The sequence below is a fragment of the Amblyomma americanum genome, chromosome 1 (assembly GCF_052857255.1).
Source record: "Amblyomma americanum isolate KBUSLIRL-KWMA chromosome 1, ASM5285725v1, whole genome shotgun sequence".
Classification (NCBI taxonomy): Eukaryota; Metazoa; Arthropoda; class Arachnida; order Ixodida; family Ixodidae; genus Amblyomma; species Amblyomma americanum.
Window position 1 is genome coordinate 116,250,824 of NC_135497.1, and position 25,667 is coordinate 116,276,490.

At 44.8% G+C, this 25,667-nt stretch overlaps 2 protein-coding genes across 10 annotated transcripts in view; both read right to left on the reverse strand.

Annotated features, from left to right (window-relative positions):
- The window catches only part of LOC144113504 (uncharacterized), a gene marked incomplete at its 3' end in the record, with an annotated part of 43,944 nt that extends 39,978 nt beyond the window's left edge, over positions 1 to 3,966 (reverse strand). Inside the window, 2 exon segments of one of the 4 annotated variants that reach the window (XM_077646600.1) lie at positions 2,899 to 3,160; positions 3,755 to 3,966. In XM_077646600.1, coding sequence (XP_077502726.1) covers positions 2,899 to 3,084 — 186 coding nt within the window. 4 annotated transcript variants of the gene reach the window in all.
- A 593-nt stretch (positions 3,967 to 4,559) lies between these two features.
- The window catches only part of LOC144113505 (uncharacterized), a 52,050-nt gene continuing 30,942 nt past the window's right edge, over positions 4,560 to 25,667 (reverse strand). For all 6 annotated transcript variants that reach the window (XM_077646604.1, XM_077646602.1, XM_077646606.1 and 3 more), the window contains 5 exons: positions 24,890 to 24,991; positions 24,674 to 24,817; positions 21,103 to 21,141; positions 20,915 to 21,007; positions 4,560 to 5,553 (listed from right to left, as the gene is read on the reverse strand). In XM_077646604.1, the coding sequence (XP_077502730.1) occupies positions 5,374 to 5,553; positions 20,915 to 21,007; positions 21,103 to 21,141; positions 24,674 to 24,817; positions 24,890 to 24,991 (558 nt within the window). In that variant the 3' untranslated portion in view covers positions 4,560 to 5,373. The remainder of the gene's footprint in view (positions 5,554 to 20,914; positions 21,008 to 21,102; positions 21,142 to 24,673; positions 24,818 to 24,889; positions 24,992 to 25,667) is intronic.

Consider the following 25,667-nt stretch of genomic DNA (forward strand, 5'->3'; position numbering starts at 1 on the left):
GCCTCACACTGCATCAGTGATATCTAGTTAGAACAGCAACCAATCGAAAGCAATTCCTCATATACTAAAGCCCGCATGCCATGTCCAAAAAAATGGTTTATGAAGTATTAGTGAAATCACATAACTCATTAAAAATTGCAAACAGGCTTTTACCATTTCCCCAAAGGAGTTTAAAAAGCACAAAGCATTTTCTGAAAAAATGCCCTCCAATAACTAATCTGAACAGAAGTCATGTAAAGAAAATATGCTAATGTTTCTATATGGTGAGGCAGTTTCTCATGATACAACAGACTGCACATGGTCACTTAACAAGAGTGCCCATCTTTGTGACAGCTACTATCGTACGCAAGTCAAGAAAGCGACTTTTCCCCGTCAAAGGACCCCCTTCCAGACAATGGCATCGGCCAATTCTCATGAACTGCTAGCGTGAGCAGCGTGACAATGCAGGGAATGGCATAACAATTCAGGTAGGGGACTATCCTCTTTCATCTGCCACTCCCTGCATTGCCACGCCAGCAGGTTGCCATTGGCTGGAAGGGGGTCCTTTGACGGGGAAAGGCTGCTTTTTTTTCTTGACTAGTATATGACTATAGAAGACACACTAAGGCTTTTTCACAGAAACTAGTTTGAACACACAGGAAACCTAAAAGAGGGGCTACATTTCCCAACGGTTGTTCTCCCAAATCCTATGATACAGCAACAACTAATCACAACTTAAGCTGCAAAACTAAAGGACATCAATAGGCATCAAAGCAAGAGAGGAGGGGTAAAAAATTGAGGATCGATTTGTGTAGTTACGTCAGATGCAAATTAGGAGCACTAGCACTTCCTTTTTCACTTCGGGTCCGGTGTTCGGATCCACTGTTCATGGACAGAAGTTGTTCGGATAGCGATAAAGGGTTAATGCCCACATATGCGGAATTGGTCATTATCTATTTTACATTTATAGATCCCAGGGAGTCCCTGTACCACTCCTGGCACAGTGGTGCAGTGGTGAAGCAATGCGCCACTGCCCTGAAAGGGCATTGCAAGAAGTCACAGCCTATTAAAATGGCATTTCTTATGATGTGGGCACGCAAGCCAAACATTCTTTTCTGGTTCACTTCTCAAAAAGAGCAAAACAGCAGTGTAATAATGAACAAAAAATAATAAAGAACCGATAAAAATGAAACCCCAGTCTGGACTTAAGAGTTGTTTTTACGTGACGTCAGGCTTGGCTTGAATGCAATGAACAGCATGATGAACTAACTGTCAGTACAATTGTAGCCAATGCGAAGAATCACTAACACCCCTGCCACACCACTGATTTTATGCTGTAGCTTGAATAAAATGTGAAACAAGTAAGAATACACAGACTTTTCCCGATTAAGTTAGTGGCTCACTCGCACTCAAACTACACATAGTGGTGGCATTTAGCAGTCAGTTTTGTTTAATGGGACCATGCTCCGGTTGCAAGCTTGTTGCACCCAGTGGTTGTGAGGCATTGTCTAAGGAATGCGGTGCTGAAAAACTTTTTTGTAAAGGCTCATTAATAGCATTATAGTCACTGCAATCAAGAAATTTTACCATGCTATTGTCAGCAGTGCCCTTTCCAAGACAATTTCTCTTGTTCAATGGGGCAACTAGCCTCCACAAGCAAAATTTATATTTGTCCACCTTGCTAGGAGAAGGCACAACGATGAGTCAGAAGTATATGTTGTACACGTGTCTGCCCAATAGCATGTGTACAGAGATTACAGTTGCCTAGATGCGACTGATCACAATGCACTCTCTAGAGGGACTACAAGTGGGAAAGCATGACAAAGCCATGAGGAGAAAAAAAAAGCAAGCACATGAATAAAGAACAACCCCGACGTAATACACAAACCCCAAAGAAACACAAAGTGGCTATACTCTGTTTTGCAGCTTGCACGAAGACGAGCGGAAGTCACAAGCAAAGAATGGCTTCCACAAGTGTGCTGTTTTCACGTGCTAGCAAGCCAACAACACATTTGGAACCTGTTGCCTCACAATGCGTACAGCTTCCACTCCAGCACTAACAAGCTGAGACACAGGGTACAGAAAGTGACACAGCAAAAGCGCATGGCTGCAGAGCACAGGTTACAAGATGCCACAGCAACACGTCACCCGTAAATCAGAATAAATGACCAATGAAAATTACCAAGACTTGCACATTGTGTAGGTGTGCCTTTGCTGCTGCCATCTGCATGGACTAAGGTTGGTCACACTGAGATGGAGTGCAAGCGGGCTTAGAACTTTCTGCCTTGCATGGTGTGCCCACGGCTCTAAATGTTTTGCAAAGTTGATCATAACCACCCAAACTACGTGCTACGCTTATTTAAAAACCTCAAACCTGGTCAGGGCCCTTTAATACCATGGCTAAGGTCTACGGAAGGTTAAAGATGAGAAATTCAACACCACTGGGAGATATGTGCTGGAGGAAAGTTTGTTTTAGCCACCACAGTGACATTTAAACACACGAGGTCCCATGCTCCTATTCACTTGCCGCCCGAACCTTAGTTTCTGCATAAATTTTGCCTGCTTAACTTCAATTCCTCGAACTTCAAGCTAAGGCTTGTTTCGGAAATGCATTACCGTTGACCAGAGTAAACGCATTTCCAAAGCAGGAGTTGCTATTTTGCACCCCGTAGGCACAGCGTAATTTTAATTACTGTTAGAACACCAGCAGGTGGGGGCACACGCACACTGATCTATTGTGGTCACTTCACACGGCATCGGCAGATTTTTTACTTTCGATCTGTGCATATGATAACGCAACTCGACGCAGACTATCTACGCTGCTGGTCAAGCATCTACACGCATTTAAGTTCACACCGATTTTCACTATAACGGTGTACTTTGCTTCTTTTTTGGACTGTAATTACATGATTTGCTTACCTGAATGTACGCTGAACAGTGGTCGAGGAAGCTGCAGACTTCATTCATAAACGCCGACCTGCTAAACGCATGGTCGGGAAACGCTATGCCTTCGGAGCTTGACTGATGGCCGTGTGACAGGCCAAATGTGTTGATGGATCCGCTCTTGTGGGACCCAAAATTGAAGTGCCGCCTGAGGTTTGCCATCAGTACGAAAGAGTGGGACCGTGGCAGCCGCACTAAACATTACTCGGAAGACTTGTCGAGACGTTCACTTCCATAGCTGCACACAAGACAAGATAACGATAAACCATTACTGAAATATCGGCTGCCTCAAAAACTACGGCCGTGCGATAGTAAACGCAGGCATCGGCAACGAATGATGGGCGATGCGAGGCCAACAATGCTCCTCGCGAAAACCCCAAAGGGATTCTTACATGCAAAACACACCCACGCGGTTACACATATCACCATAAACACGAGAGCACGACGGCAGCGGCACACAACAGCAACATCCCGCACCGACAATGCCAAGCAGCGCAAGCCACAGTGTCACAGTCGCGCCGTCGCGCGAGCAGAGTAGGAGTAATTCGAAGCTGCTGGTATCAAGCTATCACTCAAATTTGATCACCATACTACACCACCACAGCTACCAAACAATGTAGATCTCGTTAAGTGAAGCGCCGACGGCACCCTTACCAGAAAGTCGACAACTGCGAAATACGATTCTTTACGGTAGTTTTCCGTCTCGTTCAGCAAAGCGTGTGCCCGCGATCCGTATCGCCGCTGCCACAGGGACTCGGGCACGCAAGCACTGAAGTAACCAAGATGTTGGGAGCCGCGAGCAGCAGATAGGGACGCCCTTCGTTAGGCTTACCATAGCATATCGCCCTGAACCAATGGGTGATTCATACACCCGTCCGGGAGCGCGTTGCAACACGTTCACCAGGCAAATGATGGCAGGCAGCGTTTACGTGGTTTACGGCTTCCATCTTTAGCTCAGAAACAAAACCTTCACGGCTAAATTTTGTTAATACACAAAGAAAACACTGATGCCTCGATTTCGCCCGCCACAGTGGCTCTTAAGGCGCTCGGCTACTAGGCCGGAGTACCTGGGTTCGAACCCGACCGCGGCGGCCGCGTTTCGATGGCGGCGCCCGTGTGCGATGTCAGTGCACGTTAAATATCCCCAGGTGGTCAAACCTATTCCGGAGCCCTCCACTACGGCGCCTTTTTTCCCTCTTTCCCTCCCACCTTCATCCACCTCACGGCGCGGTAGGTGTGTCCACCGAGAAGTGACAGTTACCGCGCCTTTCATTTCCTGATGACCAGTCATCACAACGATCTCGCGCGGGGGCGCGCCGTCGACGCTGCGAGCTAGAGTTCCTCGAAGGCGCAGCGTAGTTTTCCGAAGCACGGGCATCGAGGCACCCTATTGAGAGCAAGCACAGACAGAGACAACACACCCGCCAGCACAACCCAACAAACACTAGCAATGCTTTACACCCATTATAACCTATGAAACTTACACAAAGCTGGAAGTTCAATTTAGCCAATGATCACACACACATGCCGTTGGGCAGTTTTCAGAGACAAAAATTATTGTGGGACTAAAACAAGAATTAAAAATAATGTGTCCCTGCCCGTACCACTAGGAGTTTTCACAGACAGACAGACTCGGCTTACTGTGAGAATGTTTATTTACACATGCCATTAAAAAAATGTCTAAATACGGGGATGAACACCTTCAATGCCGCCGTATCCTATAAACAATTATAAACACTCGAAACGTCGACGGGCACATCGCATATTAAAAGGTAGCAATGCTGCCTTATCTGCAAAGGAAACCACTTTTTTAAAACTACGGCATCATGCAAGATCCCATAGGGTAACAAGTTGACACGTTGAGTGACTTCCACAGCGCGACATTGAAGATGCAAAATAAAAAGTCCATTTGAACTACCACGTCTGGCACTGTAAAACCGCGTTACAGGTAATTTAAAATCGGGCTCCGATGGCTATGACCGACCATTACGGAAAGGACTTCAAACAAATATCACAAGTTTCCTTAACAGGCAAAAGGGGAATGCCTGTGTCAGACCACTCATTCAGCAAACCAGTGCAATTCTTGTGGTAAATTCCTACCTTTACGTACCTGCAGTATGCTTTAATTGCCACTGTAAAAAATTTTGTGAAACCCTGCATGATTCTTCGGAAGGATGAGGGCAGAGGGCATACTGCAAGGTCATTGATGTTTCTAGTACCACACCACTGCATCTGGCAAAAATGGTTCCTATCAGGCTGGTGGCCACGCACTTCCAGAATGCTCATTAAAAAATTGTGAGGTCTTGTGAACCAGCATGTGGCGCTGCAACACCAACAATTACCCATTTCCATTAATACTAACACCGCGTAGAAAACGTCCATACAGTTCTCGGCTTCACACACATCTTCAGAGCAGTCCACCAAGCATGTCGTCTTCACTGGTAGGCTATGTCATGCAGGCAGCACATCAAACTCGTCACTAACATGCACACTGGGCACGCAAATGTCATCAATGACGGGTGTTGCCTTGACTTCACAAAGGCCGAGTTCTTTGAGCTTCCATTCCCAGTCCAACTTCTGCACAGCATGCAAGCTTTCCGCTTCATTGTGCTGCCGCAGTAACATCTTCTCCTGCACCATGACAAAACAATATAATTCATAAATAAAGCGTTGAGTTACCACTTCTTTCCATCTGTCCAAGTGGAACAATTAAAATTTTTAGAGATAACAATGCATTGAAAAGAAAGCCATGAGTTACAAAAGAACACAATGAATTTGCTATAGAGGTTGGCAAGGAAACCTTGCAGAGCTAGTTACTTCCAAATCTATAAACATTCACGAGAGATGGGCATTTCTATGGCCGATGTAGAACAAAGAGTATAAAAATGTAAAACCCAAACAAAAACTTTTCAATGTTTACCAAGCATGCCAGAAAATAATTTTCTGCAAAGCTGATGCTTTCAATGCAATTTGCTAGTGAAGCTCAAAAGTACAGAAAGCACTAAGGGTAGAGTTCTACATCACAACTTAAGTAGTAGCATGTTAGTTGATGGAAGCAAAAAATACTTCAATTAAAGCAGTTATTCAAAATTGTACCACAGAGGCTGGCCAGAGTATGCTTCTATCAATATAAGTTTTGAAGCCAAGCTCTATGCTGTCTGCACAGGCCAATTTGTACACTAGAGCTCACCATTAGCTATGCAACAAAAAGAGTTAAATGCTGTCAAAATTCTTCACCTTGTGACAGACATTTCAGAAATGAAACATGCACCAATATGATCTTTCAGAACCCATACTGTCATCTAAGAAAAAAAAAACTGCATTGGACAAGAACCTACTTGCTTTACTGTAAACCAGACAAAGAGTGCCACAAAACACACAAGTGCGACTCATCAAAACTGTTGGCCTCTGGCATGCTTTTCACTGTTCGTTAAGGGGTAAAAGTAGATTCAAGGCACAAAATGGTGCGGGCCTGGAGTGAGACTGTAGGTTGATGTGCAACAGCGTGTGCCCTCTGCCCTCACCTACGGGGCAGAAACGTGGAGGCTAACGAAAAGGGTTCGGCTTAAGATAAGGACAACACAGCAAGCCATGGAAAGGAAAATGATAGGTGTAACGTTAGGAGACCGGAAGCGGGCAGAGTGGGTGAGGGAACAAACGCGTGTTAATGACATCCTAGTCGGAATCAAGAAAAAGAAATGGGCTCAATTGGGCAGGGCATGTACTGCGAAGGCAAGATAACCGCTGGTCCTCATAGGGTAATGGAGTGGATTCCAAGAGAAGGCAAATGTAGCAAGGGGCGGCAGAACGTTAGGTGGGCGGATTAGATTAGGAAGTTTGCAGGCATAGGGCGGGCGCAGCTGGCAAAGGACAGGGTTAACTGGAGTGACATGGGAGAGGCCTTTGCCCTACAGTAAGTGTAGTCAGGCTGATGATGACGATGAACACCAACCAGTGCTGTCACAACACACAACTGCCAGCGGAACATTCCTGTAAGTCTGAGCTACTCCACTAATGTATGAACGCTTACTGCAACACCTCCCCGCGGACAAAAAAAAAATCAGAAACCCATATAGTATGCACCTGGACGCATGGACATGTCTTTGTTCTTGGCAAGAAATGTGTTAAAAGAGAAATTATTGTTCTCAGTAGAAACTGATGAACCTCACATGAACCTGCTTAAACCCCCATGGGGCTAAACTCATCGCCAAACCCAACCGTGCTTTCTGGGAGGCGGAGCTCATTGGTGAATGGAGGTCGACCTTGTGAGCGCACTCTGTGGCATTCACCAATGGGGCCCTGAACTAAGGGCATCACCCATGATACAAACAACCCTTTTCTACAAATAAAAGTTTATTCTCTTTCTCAACACCAGTTTCTTCCAAGACCTCCACCAAGCAAAATGCAATCACAGTGTTCAGCAAAGAGTTGTTAAACAATTGTGCAACACGAAAAATCGTCAAAATCCACCTGTCGTGACAGTGTAAGACCTCAGCAGTTAACACTATGTAGGAATGACAAGGATGTTGCCAGGAGCTGAATAATCCGCAAGTATTGAAATAACTGAAATAAGGTGGATCCATTTGAAGAACTGATATGCTTAATCTTTCACTTCCTGTGTGTGTTCACAGGAATACAAGTTTACAGCAACTTTTATTTTCTTTCAACACAGCTTAAAGAGAGCACGAGCAAGAAAACCTATGCTAGCCAAACAATTTCCGTTATTACTCTTCTGCATGCTTACATGCAACTTTCTAACTAAAATTAACTAAAATTGTTGACGTACTAGCTGCTGTAGGTAACAGTACCAGGTGTCGGACAACCAATGTAGGTTATGGAGAAGAAAAATATGCATCCTGGAGTAGCTATGGAGCACAAATATTGCATTCTAGAGCAGCTGTGGAGCACAGATGTAATCAATTTAGAGCAACTTCAAGCACAAATATGTAAACCTTGATTACCTTGAACTCGCATGTCTCAGAATATCAGTGAGGTCGAGTTATTCGCTTGACACGAACTTCAACAGGCGTGTTTTCCACCGCTTATCTCGAATGGTTCTCACGCCAAAATTCAAATATATGATAACATTGCCATTGAAAATTTGAAAATCATCCTATTGGCCAGCAATCGGCATGTTCTTAGGTCATGCTACGACAAGCTAGTTTCTGCTCTTGCGCCGCACAACACGCTCCTCGCCGCTGCTCAGTGCCGGAGCGACAAGGTACCAATGCTGCACCACACTGCTGACAAAATGTAACAAGACACCTCGAAAAACATAAAGCCATCCCTTTGTGCACAACGCGAGCGGGACCATTTTGTAGCAATAGCTACATTATGGTAGCATTTCGAGCCTTTAGCGTGGCGGCACCGCCACGCTGTCACGTGGTGCGGAGCAGCTGCCGGCGTCGCGGCGCTGTGGCTGATCACATGGTTGGTCACGTGACCAAGTTCCACTCAGCCAGCTGTAGCTATCGCGTCCCTCCAGGTTTAACCAGAGCTAAACCACTGCCAATTTGTTTTACTCACGTCTCATGATGCCTGTAGGTATAGCGCCGACAGTATAATGCTGCCTTTAATGTGCTAACCTTAACGGGGCGTAAACAGCTGAACACTTGTGCACAAGTTTCGCTGCACGGCAACCCGTGGGATGGGTCCCAATCTGTCCCAAAGTGAAGGTGCGAAAACGAAACTACGCCGCGAGATGCACCATGCCGGTTGCACTGCACAAGGCGTGGTTGCACAGGCTGGCTCAGAGGCTTTCCTTCATATGTCATCCATTATTTTTTTATTCTTGAAATTGTGTAGGCTAGAATTGGTTTCCGTGAAGAGACAGCAGGAGCACCCACATATGCTGCAGGTTTTCGTAGTCTGCTATCATGTGTTAAGCTTTCGCTTTTTATTTGTGTGCAACATGTTAAGAATTATATTTTCATATACATTTTTATATCATGGCCCGATCACTTAACCCCCACAATAACTTTTTCTGCTAGCACAACCCTAAATACCGTATCTGCTTGTGCTTGTTTAACAAGCACACCAGATAAACTGTATGCCACTTTTAGGCGCATAAGGGATACCACAATATTATCGAAACAAAATCGAACAGACAACGGTACAATAAGATAATTTGGAAATAAAAACAGTAACAGTATATGGACACTTCCTACAAAACACAAAAGAGGTCAGTGATATACAACTCACAACCTACTGATACTTGTGGATAAAGGCACTCAAGGATTAGTGTTTTTGTTGACTGGCTGCCCATTGGCTCAGCAAAGCACTCCTGATAAGTGAAAACCCTGCACAGGCAGGAAAAGGGCAGTGATAAAGATTAATTACCACCAATTACTACAAGTAAGCCCTGTTGATGAAGAGGAATGATGGAAGTTTTAATCCTCAGGTTTTGTCAATCTTGACTTATACTTACGTCAAACAGGCAATCTCAATGTCCATTGAATCCATAGCTATCAAATTTTTTTTAGGCCACACAGTTGCGCTGCACAACATGGCAAGTTTCGATGGCCCCTGAGGAATGTGCATGCAATTTGACAATGGTGCAGCAACCTAAATAAGTTAGTCAGCAAAAACACTGACTGGAGCATTGTGCAATCAAAAAGACAGACAGAAGTAAACACTAATTTAATTAAAGGTACATGCATCAGCTGGATGTTTCTAGAACTCATTTTTGTGAGTGCACAGTAACTGAGAGGGTGCTCTCAATATCTTTAAAGGGACCAACAAGTGGCCAAACCGTGACACAAGGTTATGATGGAAATAAAGAGATCTTGCCCCATGCACAAGAGTTAAGCGCTGAAGCAACATGTTGCAGTGGAAATCTTGTCATTATCAGTGTATCCCACCACATGACCTTACCCCATTAAAACACTACTTTTAAGTTCATTATGTAATAGTGTACAAGATGGGAGACGAAAAAACAACAGGAAGAGCATGATTGTGTTCGTCCTGTTGTTTCTCCCTAGTGCCCATCTTGTTATGCGCTGTATTACATGATGACCAACTACCAACTAGCCCTATGTTCTACACTACTGAACTTATATGTTATGTGCATGTGTTTTCTTTCAAAAGTGTTCATCATATGTTGTTACAGTAAGGAGTGGGCTTTTCAGATTTTATTTTTTTGAAAAATTTATTAAACCTTTTTGGTGTTTATTCTTCCATAACACATTTTTTTTTTTTTTTTCGGTTACACATGGTGCCCTCGTGCGGTCAAAAGCCATCCATAGTTTACCGTAGCTAGGTTGCTAGTAAAAGCATGATGATGATAAGATGGTGGCGCTGGGGACCACACCTCGTACCTCCCACATGCTGCTAGTAAGAGCAGTTGATGTATAAGCAATTAAATCACAATTAGCCGTGCATAGTACAATGGTTGCAATTCAGGATGCTACCACTGTAAGAAAAAGTTGAGTGACGGAGGAACCATAGGATAAACACTGAATTAAAAGTTCATTTTTAAAAACTGGGCTGTAGAAAAATCAAATAAAAGAGGAGGAGGAGGAAAACTTTTATGCAAAGACAAGCATTGCGAGTGGAGTTGTCAGTCCAGGACACCGACGATTTTGCTGCTGTCTTTGCCTGTTTAATAAGCTTAGCTGCCGGTCGGGGTGAGAGCTGAACAGCTCTCTCACTGCTCATTAGTAGGATGGAGGCAGAGGAACAGACACATACACCTGCCTCCCTTAAGCAATCGGAACTATGTCTTTCTGTCTAATCGCGCTTTCTGTGTCGGAATAACTTTATCTGGCTGCCAGGATAAATGAAAAGTGTATTTCTGGCTGGCAGCACGCTGCTCACTTGTTCAGCCACGGAACGAACTTTGAAAGGATCAAATGCTGCACAAAAGAGCTTCAAATTAGAAAGAAAGAAAATGTGACCACAGCCGAAACAGAACAAGGCAGATTGCCAAAGATTCCTTAGTCCACATGATGATGGCAGTGACGAGGGTGCCGCTGGCCTGCCGCAAAAGCCATCACACTTTCTGGAGACTCCTATACATGGCTTCGCCTTGACAGTGGCTTGTTAAAGGGGCTGTGAAAGGGGGTCTCAACAAAGATGCAATGTGCCTAGGATGCTAAAGGATGCCACTTCACAAATATCCTCCAGCAAGAATTTTTTAGATGCGTTTTGTGGAAGGTGAGTTATCTGTAGTAAAAATTTGAATTTCTGCGTCTTCGCACTTTTCCCTCTCTTCTCGTCACTTTTTGCACGCTGAAATGCCAGCACTCCTCCGTCAGCCCGTCGCCTCGCACTCGCCCGCTGCAGACGCGTGCGGACCAATGCTAGCAGTCCACTGCTGACGTAATGAGCGTGGATGCTGACATAACGAGCGCAGATTCGGGCGAAAGCCCAGCACAGCAGGTCGCCGCTTGGCGCGGAAGCGGGAGTTTTAAAAATTGTATTGTAAATTATCGGCTCGCGTTTGAGGTCTTGTACGCGCGACATGAACGCTCATTGGCCTGTACTCTACATAATGCCAGCAATTTATAAACAACCTCAAACACCCTTTTAAGGGACCCTCAGGCTACAAACATTCAGAGTGTCCTTAAATGACCCGAGAAAATCTCCACAGCCAAGTAACGGCTCTAATAAGGTGGCGACAGTTTGTGAGGTGAAAGCATTGTACACTAATGAGCAAAGCTTCATGATGTCATGGAGCCTCTATCGCGCGCCTAAAGTAGGGGAACAATGCCTCAAAGCGTACTAGGACTCATTGGGATCTTAGCTTCAACACTGGTTACATCTGTGTTGAGTACCTTTGTAACTTGCACTCAATAGCCAGATAGCTGTGACCGAAATCTGAAGGCGACTGACTTTTTTTGGTTGAAGCTAATTAAAAAAAATTAAATTCAGCTAATGTTTATCAGCTTTTTCAGGTTTAAAACCTAAAACTCCAAACCCTATTACATTTAACGCAAGCTCCAGTGCGCCCTTCAGTGCGCCCTTCAGGTGTCCACTGACCCAGCGAGCCAGTTACACTTGCTACTCAGAGGCTTCACACAGACACACCTCTGAAATCAGGGAGTGCGACTAGAACTGCTTTCGCATTAAAAGCATCGATCCAAGTCCATCGTAGCACTCCCTTCGAATCACCAATGAACTTCTTTTAGGCTTTTGTTGATAGATGACGCCAGTGTTTTGCATGTCTTTGGGTGTCAAGGCGCGAATGAATGCTATGCTACACTGACATACCTGTCACATTAGCAAAATTAATGTCATCAAATTGAATGGCATTAGCATTCAGTATCATTATTCGGCTGCTACATGGGAACATTTAATGTTATTAGGTTCGAATAAGTTTGGGGAACTCACTTGTATTCAATCTCAAATTGAATGCATACTCTGAACACAAGATACAGCAGAAATAAGAAATGCAAAATAATGACGTGGAGAAGTTTAATTTATTTTAGTTCTGGTAAAAAAATGTTAATTTTGGTGTAAAACTATTTGTACTAGAGGCTGTCGTGGGTGGCTATAACTCTCAGTCTTGGCAGCGACCAACGGCAGCAGCCGAGCGTGAAGCACAGCCCTGCCCATGACAGTCAATCATTTAGGGTTCCATGTTTCTCATTGGTTGGCATTCCACGTGTGTTTAGCTCAGAAGTACTTAAAGGGTCACTAAAGGAAAATATAATAAAAGGAAAATAAAAGGAAAAAATATAAATAAATAAATATATATAATATAATATAAATAATATAAATAAATATAAATAAAAGGAAAAAGCAGCCCTCTAATAGTGGCAGCAAGTTGGTTGTCATACGCTGTATAGGCCACTGAAAAAAATTTGTTTGCACGCGTTGGGAGTCATCGCATTAACCAGCTTTTTCGCTGCTTCTGTGCATATCTGTAGCCGTCCACTAGTATATTGTTTCAGAAGGGGTACTTTGAATTTAATACATTGTGAAAAACAAAACAAAAACTTGCAACCTCCCTGGAAGATAATCTATAGACTCACAGTGTTTAACAAATTATCTTTTTTCGTATTACTAAATGACTTAATATGCAACTACGCTAAACCTGCGGCATAGAGCAAATCCGATCACTGTAGACGGACTTGAAGGAACCATGAAAATGCATTCGTTTTATTAGAAGTGCCCCCCAAAAAAGATATGCGAGCATGCTAGGCACGTCCAAATATAAGCTACATGAAAACTGTGAACAAAAAGGCCTTTCAGCTAGAGGATAATTGCAAATACATCATTTATTGCACTGAGCACGAAATGAGCTGAAGAGTGAGGGCACAAAACAAGCTCACATTATCCCACTTGAAAACAGCATTGGTCTAGTTTTATTTTTTCACTGCTTATTTTTCTCTCTTCCGTAGCGACACATAATTGTGTTTTTTTTACTTCTGGCTTTCCCCCGTCTGCAGGTGCACCAAACTGACCAGTTCGGTAAACACACCTTCCACAGCATAGCTTTTACCAATCTACGACCAGGTGCACCATGCGCCTTTCCGTCCGCCGGAGGTAATTTGTTCATGGCGCTGATATCTCGCCATCTCTGCACTGCAAGAACGCGTGTTGCGGCACCCTACGAGTCAAAAATTTGGCAGCTACATTTGAAGCCCCAAGTCAAACAGTGGGTGCACTCTGCACATATGTGCCATTCGTCCGATGGAGGTAACACATGGCACGTGATGCATGCACGGTACCGAGTTCTCCCTGCCTTTTCGGCACCGACATGAAAGCTCCCCCCCCAAGAAACCCCTCTCCCACAAGACAGCTCCCCCACCTGTTTGGCCAAAGGTGAGCGGAAACTATATTATGGGGATGTGCTTTATACCGTGTTTACTCGTGTAATTTATGCACTTTATTTCCTTATTAAATCAAAGCTTCAAAAAACAGGTGTGAAAATTACACAAAGATTTTGCGAACATGTCCCAAAAACTACAGAGACCATAACACGGAACATATACTGTATATTGCTGCCTACATCATCTACATGTCGGCCCCCAAACTTGCACCCCTCGCTGGGCAAAAAAAAATATATGTGTTTATATATTTAAGAAATATACCACCTCCTACCCCGCCCCACATGATGTAGTTCCCCGCGGGATGACACGACAGCGCGTGCAAAGCTCAAAGCAATAGATGCCGTGTCCCTTAGCCACTAATACTTTTCGCGGCCGCACACTGCAACACGGTCACACAATCTTTCCAAGCCTACCTTGTGCGCACCCACATGCATGCTGGTGATCTGGCGTAGCAGGGAGCATAAAATATGAGTAAAAGTTTTTTTCTATACATAAATCCGAATAATATATAAGAAGTGCACAAGTTACGTACATAAATAAGGTAGTGTTTCTTTTCTTGATAGTGCCATGCAAACGTCGCAAGAGCCATTGCAAGAGGTCGCCATGGTTTATGGTCGGTGCGAAAATTCATCACCACAGCCTATGCGAAGCACCGGATTTTCACCGGATCGTCGCACTGTATATACGAAGCTAAGCGGATTTTTTTCTTTAATTTCTATGGGAAACCAACAAAGTGCTTTCACATTGCTCACCTTATCCGAGAAGTGGTCTTAATGGGAATATACTGTATTAAAACCACAAGAACAACACACCTCAGAACCCGACTGTGCTGGATGCTTCACTGGTAGTACCTATTTGCAAAATGCCTTTTTATGTATTTGAGATGAGTGCCGTGCATTGAGTGTGCTCTATTAGGCAAATAACTGCAGTTATATATTTAGGAAGCACGCCAGACGTGTTGACTCTAGGGCTCTCAAGAGGCGGGAGGGAAAAAGAGAAGACAGAACAGAACGACGATGAGATGCGCTTCTACAGGCAACGGGCAAACAAAACTCCGGCACCAACGGGGGCGCCTCTCGCAAGCACACCTGCTGTAATCCGATCGTGACGGCAAATGCTGCTGCATTCCCATTTTGCTAAAACTGCCAATTTTAACCATAGATCATACCTGCCAACATGAAGGCTTTCAAATTCGTAAAACCTTCTCGACCGGGTTAAGGGGGGGGGGGGGGGATGTAGCCAGTACACAATTTATTTAGAAAAATGTCGCGTTGCGTCGCTTCTTTCAGCGCACGACGCGATAGCGCTAGAGTTTTCTCACATGTGGCGTCGCACGTGAGGAAACGCACAAACGGCAAACAGCACGTGATAAGCACAGAAATTCGGCACGCTGGAAGAACGGAAAATGAACAAACGAAATGTCCGCAGCAACGCAATCGTCATTCTAAACGGCGTGCAGCTTGGCTGACTGACTGATAAGCGCAGCCGATAGCCGCTGCCGCTCCGGGCTGGCGGCGAAGCTTCGAAAACAAAACTACGCAGCCAGACTGTCTATCGGCCTATCGCTGGGGCCTACCGATCATCAAAACACCTGTAGTTGTGCGCATACCAGAGGGGCACCGGAAGCAATGCAACATGCAGTTCAGGCGTGGAGACGAATACATGGGCGATCGGTTTGTCGAGCATGTCATACCGCGACAGGGCACCGTTTAGGAAGCCGGTAAAAATTGACTGATGCCAGCCCCTAGGCATACGAATAAACGAGCTCCGGAGGCTAGTCTTACACGGGCATTTGGCGGGACTATGGTCGAATTAACTATGTTTTAAAACTGTACAATGTTTCAGCTGCTGCTGCTGCTGCTAATTTCACAGATGGCTTATATTCCTCTCTCGTGGCGGCGGAAGGTACCACGGGCAACGGCATGGTTTTTTGACAAAATTTCAAATGTTTTTAGCAAATAAAGTTTATTTTCCGTAAAATTTGAGGCAATATTCGTAAAACCGTAATACGGGTCCAAATTCATACATTTTACGCAAAATTCGGAAGAGTTGGCAGGTATGCCATAGATTATTGCACTGTAAACTGCACAGACATGCACATGCAATATTTCAACAGGAACTCGGTTTAATAGCACCAGTTGCTTGATCGTGCTTGTCCAGCAGCAAACGATGCATCACACACACTAGTGCTTGTCGTTTACCTGAAAACAAATGCAACTTGCATGCAAGAACAATGAAGATTGGAACAAAAAATCTCGTTTTGAGATTAATGAGTTTAAGTAAAAGTAAGTTCATTACAAGTTTTTCTCTGTATTAACATTCGCTGACTAATTTATTCTATAGGAACAACCTCCATAGTCATCATCCAATGCATCTTTACATTCCTTTACCAGTCGTTTGGCTTTTTAGGCTTGTTTTGAGACTTGCTCTGCTGCTTGGCCTACAGAGAAAACTTGACACCAGTCAACCTCTCTCAGCCAGTGTTACGGCTTCAGGTTAGCCCAAAGGCCTCTAGAGCCTTTCCTCTTGCTATGTTGCCACATTTCAATATTCTGCTGTTGACATCCTTAATACGTGTGGCACTAGAAAGGCATTAGACAGTTTTAGCTGTGCGTACACAAAGAGTTAGCGTACGCGAGGAGTTTGCGGGGGACGGTAGTGCGCATGCGCAGAACGCAAGCGCAAGCCTTGCGTCTTGCGTACGGTAGCCTTGCGTACGCTAGCCAGCGGAGTTTGCGTTGCGGCGCTTGCGTGGCTTGCGTACGCTAACTTTGACAAGATGGCGGCGCCCTGCTCGCCCGCTTCGGAATAAATACATTTCGCCGCTGGATTCTCCGACGCAATAGCTCGCTAAAATGGTAGCGGTTCGCTTTTATTTCGCCTAATCTTGCCCACACGTAGCGGTATAAGCGATAACTAGCCCCTGTTTTTCAGATAATTTGGCGATCTTCAAGCTCCTAGGCCTAACTATATTCAGTGTGTTTTCCTCGTAGCAACGACACCTGGCGAAGCAGTTTTCTAACTTTTAGCCAGATCTTGCATTTTCTTCGGTTTGCATAGTTTTTCTTCTTGGAACAAAAAAGGCTCCCAATGCACTCACAGTAGTTATCAGTAATCACAGATGAAATTTTCTTCAACCGAGCGTTGATGTGGTTTGACTTCTTGTCACAAGATGGCGCCACGTGCGCCTGAGGGACGCTACGGCACGGTCAGCTAAAACTATACTTCGGAGCGGACAGCGTAACGCACGCAGCGCCGTAGCTCTTTGCGTACGCAAGCACTTGCGTACGCGCAGCTAAAACTGTCTATTATTTGGAGCTTGCTCCCAGATGATGCTGTGAAGGACTAACAGGCTAGCACGAAGGCTAAGAAGTCCAAGGTTGTTGCCAGATATGTTTTTACTCCAACTGAACTAAGAAATATTCAGCTCCGGCCATGGAATGTTTCAAATGGTAGGTAAAACATTACCCCCCCCCCCCCCCCTCGCTTCCTTTTAGAGGGAAATATACCCCGCAGGAACAAGCGTGACAGTGGAAAAGATGCAGAAAACAGCGTACTTTCAGAAATATAGCAAAAGAAAAAGTCCAACTTTTAGGATTTTTTTTTTAAGACTCTCTCCCCATTAAGTGGTCAGGTTTATTCCAGCTGGAATGAACTGCCTGACCACTTAGGATATTTTCACCTGAACTGGATGTTAATTACTTCCTTCATTCACTGCTGTCTTCATGTCTGCCAACTGCCGATTGCTTTGAATATCGCTGTTTACTTGCAGAAATGCCCCAACCTTGTACTCGGCTCATTCGCGACCGAAAATTTGAGTCTTGAACAAACAGCACAACAGATGCACTATGTTCGCATGTTTTTTTGCCTGCCATCACTACAACCACAAGACGCCAGGAGTATTTTGCCATCGCCAGTAGAAAGTTTTAACTCTCTCAAACGGTAAATACGCACTAACTATGGTAACTGCAACCGCAAGGCAATACGGGCAAGCATGGCGCAACAACCATGCGCTACCATATTGCCCATACTAGCTATGCAGCTGTGCTAAAACACTTTAAAAGCAGCTAAACTCAAGAGCCCACAAAATACAAGCGTTTATTACAAGGAAAGTATGGCGGTGCATTGATCGTCAGGAGCGTGCATCACGTGGTGATCTCAGAGGTGCCCCCGACAACAGCAGCTCCTTCACGTCATGCATGTATCCTGCTTCAAGAAGTGCTTAACAATTATATTAGAAACATATCGAGCTGTATTTTGTATTTTTACTTGGAACATGTCAGTATGGAATTTAAGGCTGAATATGAGGCAAAAGCATTTTTTGCAACTTTGGAACTTTATTTCAATAACCTATTCTGTTCTATTAGAGTTTAAACATTTTACAAGTAGTACCAAGTAGTACATGCCCCAGACAGCCAAAAGTTCATTTTGCTCAAAAGTGTCACGTATGTTTTCTTGGGAAAACAAAAGTAGAAATGGCATTTTTCAGGCTAAAATAAACACTCAACATTATAAAAAACAATTTCTGCAAATGGGCAATACTAAGGGTAAGGAAGTATACTACTTCCAAACTGTTCAGGAAGAATTTTAGCATACAGAAAGAACTAATTTTTTGTAAATTTTAGCGAGACCCAGATTTGCACTTGTCTGGAAAATTTAGGGGTGTCATATGACTGGAAAACTTTTCCCACAGAAATATTGAAGGAAATTACTTCCGACAGCGCAACAAAGAGGCATAAATTTTCTGGAAGAAATCTGGCAGGGTCGAGCGTAGTCTGGTGCATCTGGCATGGAATGACCTATGTATTTTATTCCTCAAGTAGTATCACCCAGCAGAGCAAAATATTTTTTCAATGGGTGCTGTTTCCGACACAATATACACATTTTAACATGATGTCAAAACACATTAGACCAGCTTCTGCCTCAGTGGTGTAAATCCACGCAAATTTCAGAGGGGTACACGGCTCTCCAGCTCCCCCCCCACCTAGCAAGTCCCAGATGTGGGTACAGATGAAGCCGCCAGCAGAAGCCTAGCTGACCGGGGACGATACAGAGCAGCAAATTGGACAGTCGTCGAGAGATGGCTCCAGAACTTCCCCTAGCAAAAGTCCATTACCGCCCAGCTACAAACCTTGTATAGCGCCCCACGCGCACAGTTAAGTACAGCACAGTGTGCTGCAATGTTTAACGGTGGATGCTTTCTATACGAGTAGAATGGCATGTTTGCCTGCGCTCCTGACCTACGAAAAGATGACTAATTAAAGACAATTTGTATTTTCAGAGTCGGATGCGAATCTCTCTTGGAATCTGGAGTGTGTTTGGACTTAATAAAGCTACCTGGCCTGCTCGAAAAGGAGCCCTCTCCTTATTTGAAATGATTCCATATTTCTCACTGCTCTACGAAGTCTCCTCACCATGCAACTAAAGCTAAGTCCACAACAATGCACTCATAGTGCACCAGGACGGTAAGCATCCTAGTGCGCTTAACAGGTGACTCTTGCGCTAAGCCTGTTGTGTTTAGAAATTTCTCTCCTAAAGCGTTCCCTCACGAGCCACTGAAAAGGATGGCATGCAGTGTGCTTTTTCTAACGCATTTTTTTTCTTTTCGGTTGTGTTCAGCTTGAGCACGCATTCGTCACTTATATGAGCACCGGGCTTAACCGGTCATTAGAAATTGATAGTGGGCTGTCCTCACCTCTTTTGTTTCACTTCTTCAAACTGCCTGCTATCCTATATTTCCGCTACCCCAGCTCAGGTGCCGCCGTTTAGTGATGGCAGATGCCGGGGTGAGCAAACATCTTTTACCTTCCTTTTTGTTATTTTAAATAAATAATCACTATATATAGTGGGCTGCAGACAGTTTCAGAGTCCGAAGAATTGTGGCGAGTAGGGCTGTGCTAACCTAGATACCAGCCCATGCACACCTCTGGCACTGAGTATAAACATATACTTTGTAGCTTTTCTCGAATCTAAAGCCCGCGTTGTGCTATTTAATCATTCTAGTTCAGCAACTGGACTATTTCTACAGCATTTAACCAGCTTTCTCGCTTTGTAATCTCAGCCTCCATGTTCCTTTACTTTTGGTTCATAGGACTCGTGGGCTCAAGATGGTGGAAGGAACATTTATAATTTTCTAATCGGACCGGCAGTTTTAATAAACTGACAGTGACAGCAATAGACATTGCTCAATGCGCTTACTTATTTCCTTTTTTTTAAATGAAGATGGCCAGCTGATATAAGCAGTTTTATGCATACTGCCAGGGCGACAGTCGAATCTACCAGCGTCTGTCTCGCGTACTGTTAAAACGTTCGCCAGGCCCTAACAAAAGAAAGACCCCGAAGAAAGTTTACGGGGCTAGCAGGGTGCCGACCCCTGAACGCGCAGGACTAGCCTTTAACATCTCTCTCTCAATCACAGATTGACTGGATGCCAGAAAAGCATAGGCTTGAAGTTAAATTAAACACAATCACACGTAGTCATGCCAAGTCCCATGATTGCTAGGCAGATTGTAATTATGACAGCACTGTTTTTTGAACATCTGACTCTCTTAAGCCATTCTGTGGAAGGGAAGAGGCCTCCTTGCTTCAACGGCTTCCCTGTGTAGCATGTGCTGCTCTTATCATTCGATGCCGACCGAGCAGTCCCGGGACGAATCTCAGGGGGGATGCTCGCATGATGACCCTCCCCCTGCGCCCCCCGCACCTAAGTGAAGCGGGGGTCAGGACCACCGTTTTGCCTACACGTTAATTTGAAAGTACAACAAAAAAATCCGTATTTTGCGCTACTATCCGATACTATTTAATCCAACTTCAAATATCGCCATTTGCAAGCACCTGCTTTAACTGCTGCCTGATTGCACGAAAAGCTGACTTTTCCCATTTTCTCATTGTGCATTCTGAACTCATCCCCTCACGAGAGAGCCTTAAGTGTCATGCAGTGAACAGCACCGGCTATACTAGATATCAGCAGACTAATGCAAAAAGAATATGGTAACCTGCGTTTTCCCCCAACCAATTGCACTCTTAGCGTAATGTAATAACGCAATGCTTTATGGCATGCGGATGACCCCTCTCCCCCAGAATTTGTGCTACACCACGTACCACAAAATGTGTGAATGTGGAATAATTTATCTGTATTCTGCTTTATTATACCGGAATTCAGGTTCATGGGTAGCAGTCACACACACAACAACAGCAGTTGCAAACAAAGGACATACCTTTGTTTTTTCCCACTTGTCTTCAACATCCTGCAGCCACGACAAGAAGAGGCGTCCATTATATCTAGAGCGCACGTTCTTGTCCTTATCATCCTAAACAACAAGAACGAAACATTTTCTAAATACCTCAGAGCTGAAGAAGTCAATATGAATTTCTTAAAAAGCAACATCAGGGTTTAAACACTTGCCTTTTTGTCTGCAATAGATTCAGGACTTTTGACACAAATCTGCAAACAGGAAAAAAATAAAGCAAAAGAGAATAAAACAATGAAATTTCTCATGCTCTTTGTGGAATGCTAAACACAATCGAGAGCTTTGTTTAAGGCATGTTTAAGTCAGGCCACATTTCATTATTGGTTCAAAAGCCTTGACATTTAAGGAACCAAACATACCGTATTTACTCGAATGTAACGAGAGTTTTTTTCACCGAAAGTAGAAAGGAAATGTCACCCCCCGCGTTAAAATCGAATACTAGGTTTAAAAACGCTACGAAGAGCACCAGACACACACTATTAAAATCATTTCATGCGTCAAACGTGCGCGTTGATCGTACTGGTCATTCGAGATCACGCACTCAAACTCGCCGGTCAACCAGTACGCGAACCACAGGTCACAACTGCTAGGATAAAGCGGCAACTGAATCGCAAACACACACATACAAAAAACAACGCCAGTGAGAACAAGCCAACAAGAGCCGACGCCAGCTAGTCACTGACGCGAAGAGAGGGCGCCACCTCTTGACGAATGCTCGCAACCTGTAGCAAGGTTGTGTGGCCTCCGTGACCGCAAAATGAAACAGCCATCTCGGAGGCACCGAGCGCTCGCAATCGCCGCCAAGACACCAGCAAAGAAGCGAGCGATCCCACCACCATCTGTCTGTTAATCCTTGCAACTGATGCAAAAACGTGGCCACCTGACTAACAGGCAGCAGGGCATGGAGCAGCGCGCTTTGTTCGCTCTTTCTCATGTTTGGTGCCAGTGCGTGTAGTTGTGCGTTCCGTGCTTCGAGTCCTAGGCCTATCCCTATCAAACGGTCGAGTTGTCTTCAAGCGGAATGGCGTGCTCACGCGCTCAGTATACAGCTGGCTTCAAGCGCAATGCTATTCTGCTTGCTGAGAAAGTGGGAAATTCAGTGGCTGCAAGACGTCTGGACGTCAGCGAATCGACGATCAGGGGATGGAGGAAACATCGCGAGGAATCGTTTAACTGCAACAGCCTGTGAAAAGGCTCTCGGGGCCCAAGAAAGGCCGCTTCCCGGAGTTGGAGCATTGCCTTGCAGAGTTCATTAGTGAGCAACGTTCCCGACTACTTGGAGTAAGCATTGAAATGCTTCAGTGTAAAGCACAGGAGTTTGCGCGGGACACGGGTTTGACCCAAAACCAGTTTAAGGCATCACGAGGCTGGGCGCAGAAGTTTATGCGAAGGGGCGGGTTCTCCTTTCGACTTCTATTTTCCAGAAGCTGCCGGGGGACTTTGAATCAAAACTTCGAGAGTTACAGCGCTACGTCATCGATCTTCGTCGCTCTACCAACATGCCACTTGGACATATTGGCAATGCCGACCAGACCCCCGTGTATCTGAACATGCCTATGTTCAGAACAGTGCACAAGTCTGGTGAGCACGAAGTTCGCCTTAGAAGCACAGGAAATGAAAAAAATTGGATTACCGTTATGCTGGCATGTTTGGCTGACGGCCGCAAGCTCCCTCCATTCATCATTTTTCGCCGGAAGACAATCCCGAAGGAAACTTTCCCGAAAGACGTTATCGTGCGCTGTCACGAAAAAGGTTGGATGGACTCTAATCTTGTCATAGATTGGATTCAAAGTGTGTGGGACCGAAGAAGGCCAGGCGCATTGTTGCATCCGAAAGAAATATTGGTTCTGGACTATTTCCGAGGTCATTTGACACCCAGCGTCAAACAAAAACTACAGCGTGACCGAACGCATCTCGTTGTTATACCAGGTGGCATGACCTTCATTCTCCAGCCTCTGGACGTTTGCATGAACAAGCCCTTCAAGGATCGCTTGCAACAATTATTACTGGGAGTGGATTGAAAGCGGATCAACAACAACACCTGCAGGTAGGCTGAAATGCCCAAGCGCGTCTACCGTTGCCCACTGGGTTTCAGCAGCCTGGTACGGGCTGCCTCATGATTTGGGCTACCGTGCATTTAAGAAATGCTCAATTTCAAATGCTCTAGACGGAAGCGAGGACGACCTGCTGTGGGAGGCAGCCAGTGACAACGAAGACTCAAGCTGTGATGATGACAGTGACGGCGACAACTGCCGTGAGGATGAGGATGTATAGGAATGCCTGTTTGGCTTGTATTTCAATAAAGTTGTCTTTGACCCTCATAACTGTGCGATGTCGGTTCCTCGCGTCACATTCGGGTTCTTTCGGTTTTTCTGTCGCACGCCCGAAGTCTACCCTCGCGTTACAATCGTAGTTTTCTTTTTTTCCCCTTTTCACACCCAAAAAGTCGACCCTCGCGTTACAATCGTGGTCGCGTTACATTCGAGTAAATACGGTAGTTCAGCCGCATACAATTTTTGAAATATCTCCGATGCAGCTTTGCTTCTTACCAGAAATTTAAAAACGGGCAGCTTCCAACAAACACAGAAGCTAAATAAGATTCAAACAGGGTACCTAGTAATCCCCTGGAATTGTTTGGTAGGACGCAATATTCCTGTAATAACAATTGAACTCATTTCAAAGGTAATGGGTACAATTCTCCTCATGACAACAAAACACTTTTCATAACTATTTAGAGTAATGACTAGAGCTATGATATGTAATAACAAGCTTATTGCTCTACTGCATACATTAGTTCTATTTTTCTGGGCTCGTGTAACTCTGAAGAAGTAGTGAAATGCCACATTTTCGTTTTGAAAGATGGCAAAAAGTAGTTTTTAATACAGATTTGGTAGAGCCCACTTCAATTTTCCAAAAGGACCAACTGATAGTGCATGAATGGCACACACTTCACAGACACAAAGAGATAAGGAACAACCAATACAGTAAAAGCTCTTTAAGCACTTGTACTTGAGACCTCCGTGTAACCAAGGTGCTGCAGTGGTTGACCTTGATATAACGAACTCGCTACGCCGACTATTGCTTGTGCTAAGTTACGAAATCTGGCAGAAAAGCTTCATGACGATAAAGCATGAAATGACTCGAGAGGAACGTCTACGACTGCAATGAGCGACTGCAGTTGACATAACGTGCTGTGCTCTAGTGACGTCGGTGCATCTCTGCCGTTTTCACTTTCGGAAAGTCATACTACGTGGCACTACAGTTCATGCTCAAAAGCAGCACAAGATAACAGAGAAAGGCACGAGCAGTTGACTTGACTGATTACGGCACCATTAGCTCTCACTAGTCGGGAGCAGGGACATCACTGGCGAAGAGTCTGTTTCCTGGAGCAACAGCGGCGAGCAGACCAAGAGAGAGAACATGTGGGAAGAAGCATGCACCTCCGCGGCTGGTCTACGCAGGCAGCAGGATCGCACAAGCTCTCCTCTAGCCTGGCCACGATTATGCAATCATCCAACATTTGCTGTGAATGCAGAGTTGCACACTACTGAAAGATATCAAGAGCCTACAATGCACTTGTGTTCCTGTAGCAACAATAAAAAAAAATAACCAAGGAGAACCCCTCCTTTTTCTTACAGCCAACAGCACATTTTAGGCCAACTCCAAATTTCCAATCTAAAGTTACTTCAACCCCAACGAAGGTCACTATAATAAATGTTAACTTACCTGCTCTGGCTTTAGGACATTGTAGATCTCCTCATCCCTGAGTATACTGCAGGCAGACAGAGGCACGGCCTGATTTTGGATTGCACGGGCGGCTCGCCCATGCACACGTAAAATTTCCTGCTCAGCTGATAAAACTAACTTTTCCTGAAATAAACAAAAAAATGATAAAACAATTCATGTACCCGTGACTTTTAAAGTGATTTTAAGGAGGCTTACTCGTTCAATAAGATGCTGCAACCTAAGCTTGTACCGTTCTCGTTCCTGCTCTAGGAATAGGTCCCGCATTGGAGAGCCACTCAGCGACTGCGGCAGTGGAATCTGGAAGGAGAAAAAAAAAAAGGAAAAATATGTCCCATAATTGCATTTCCTCAGCAAGCAAGCCACCAATCATATATGCCTGCCCCCATTTAACAAACAACCTCTTCTAAAATGCATTCTTTTAGTAGCAAAGAAGCTATAGCAACACCACCTGAAAATGCCTAGTCAAAGGTCATGTAACACTTTACCATGAGTGACATTTACGATATCAATAGGGGTGTGTAAATATTCAATAATTTCAAATATTCGGTCGAATAGTAAATTATTCAATATTAAACTCGATCCAAATGTTTGGTATCCAAAACCTCGAAGTATTCGTCTCGAGTGAATAACGTTTTCGAGCACATGCTTCGTGTGGTTTCGGTTCAGCGTACCGCTCCCGGGATGGCACAGCGTCACGCACACAGCCAAAGACCTAACTCCATGGACACCTGCCAGGCATACGCGCCACATGGCAACATGCTCGCGTGTATGCTGGAGCCAGTCTGCACAGGCAAGCGGCAGCGGACACGAGCAGGCACAAACGCGGCAGTCATATATTTGCACCTACCAGGCGTGTGTGCCCGCATTACCTTCGGTGTGCACACGTCAGGAATCGTCACAGCGGCATGCACTGACTGGAGGACGTGCAGGTCCCTTGATTTCCAAGGGATGAGTCTGAGCTGACTGCAGCTGT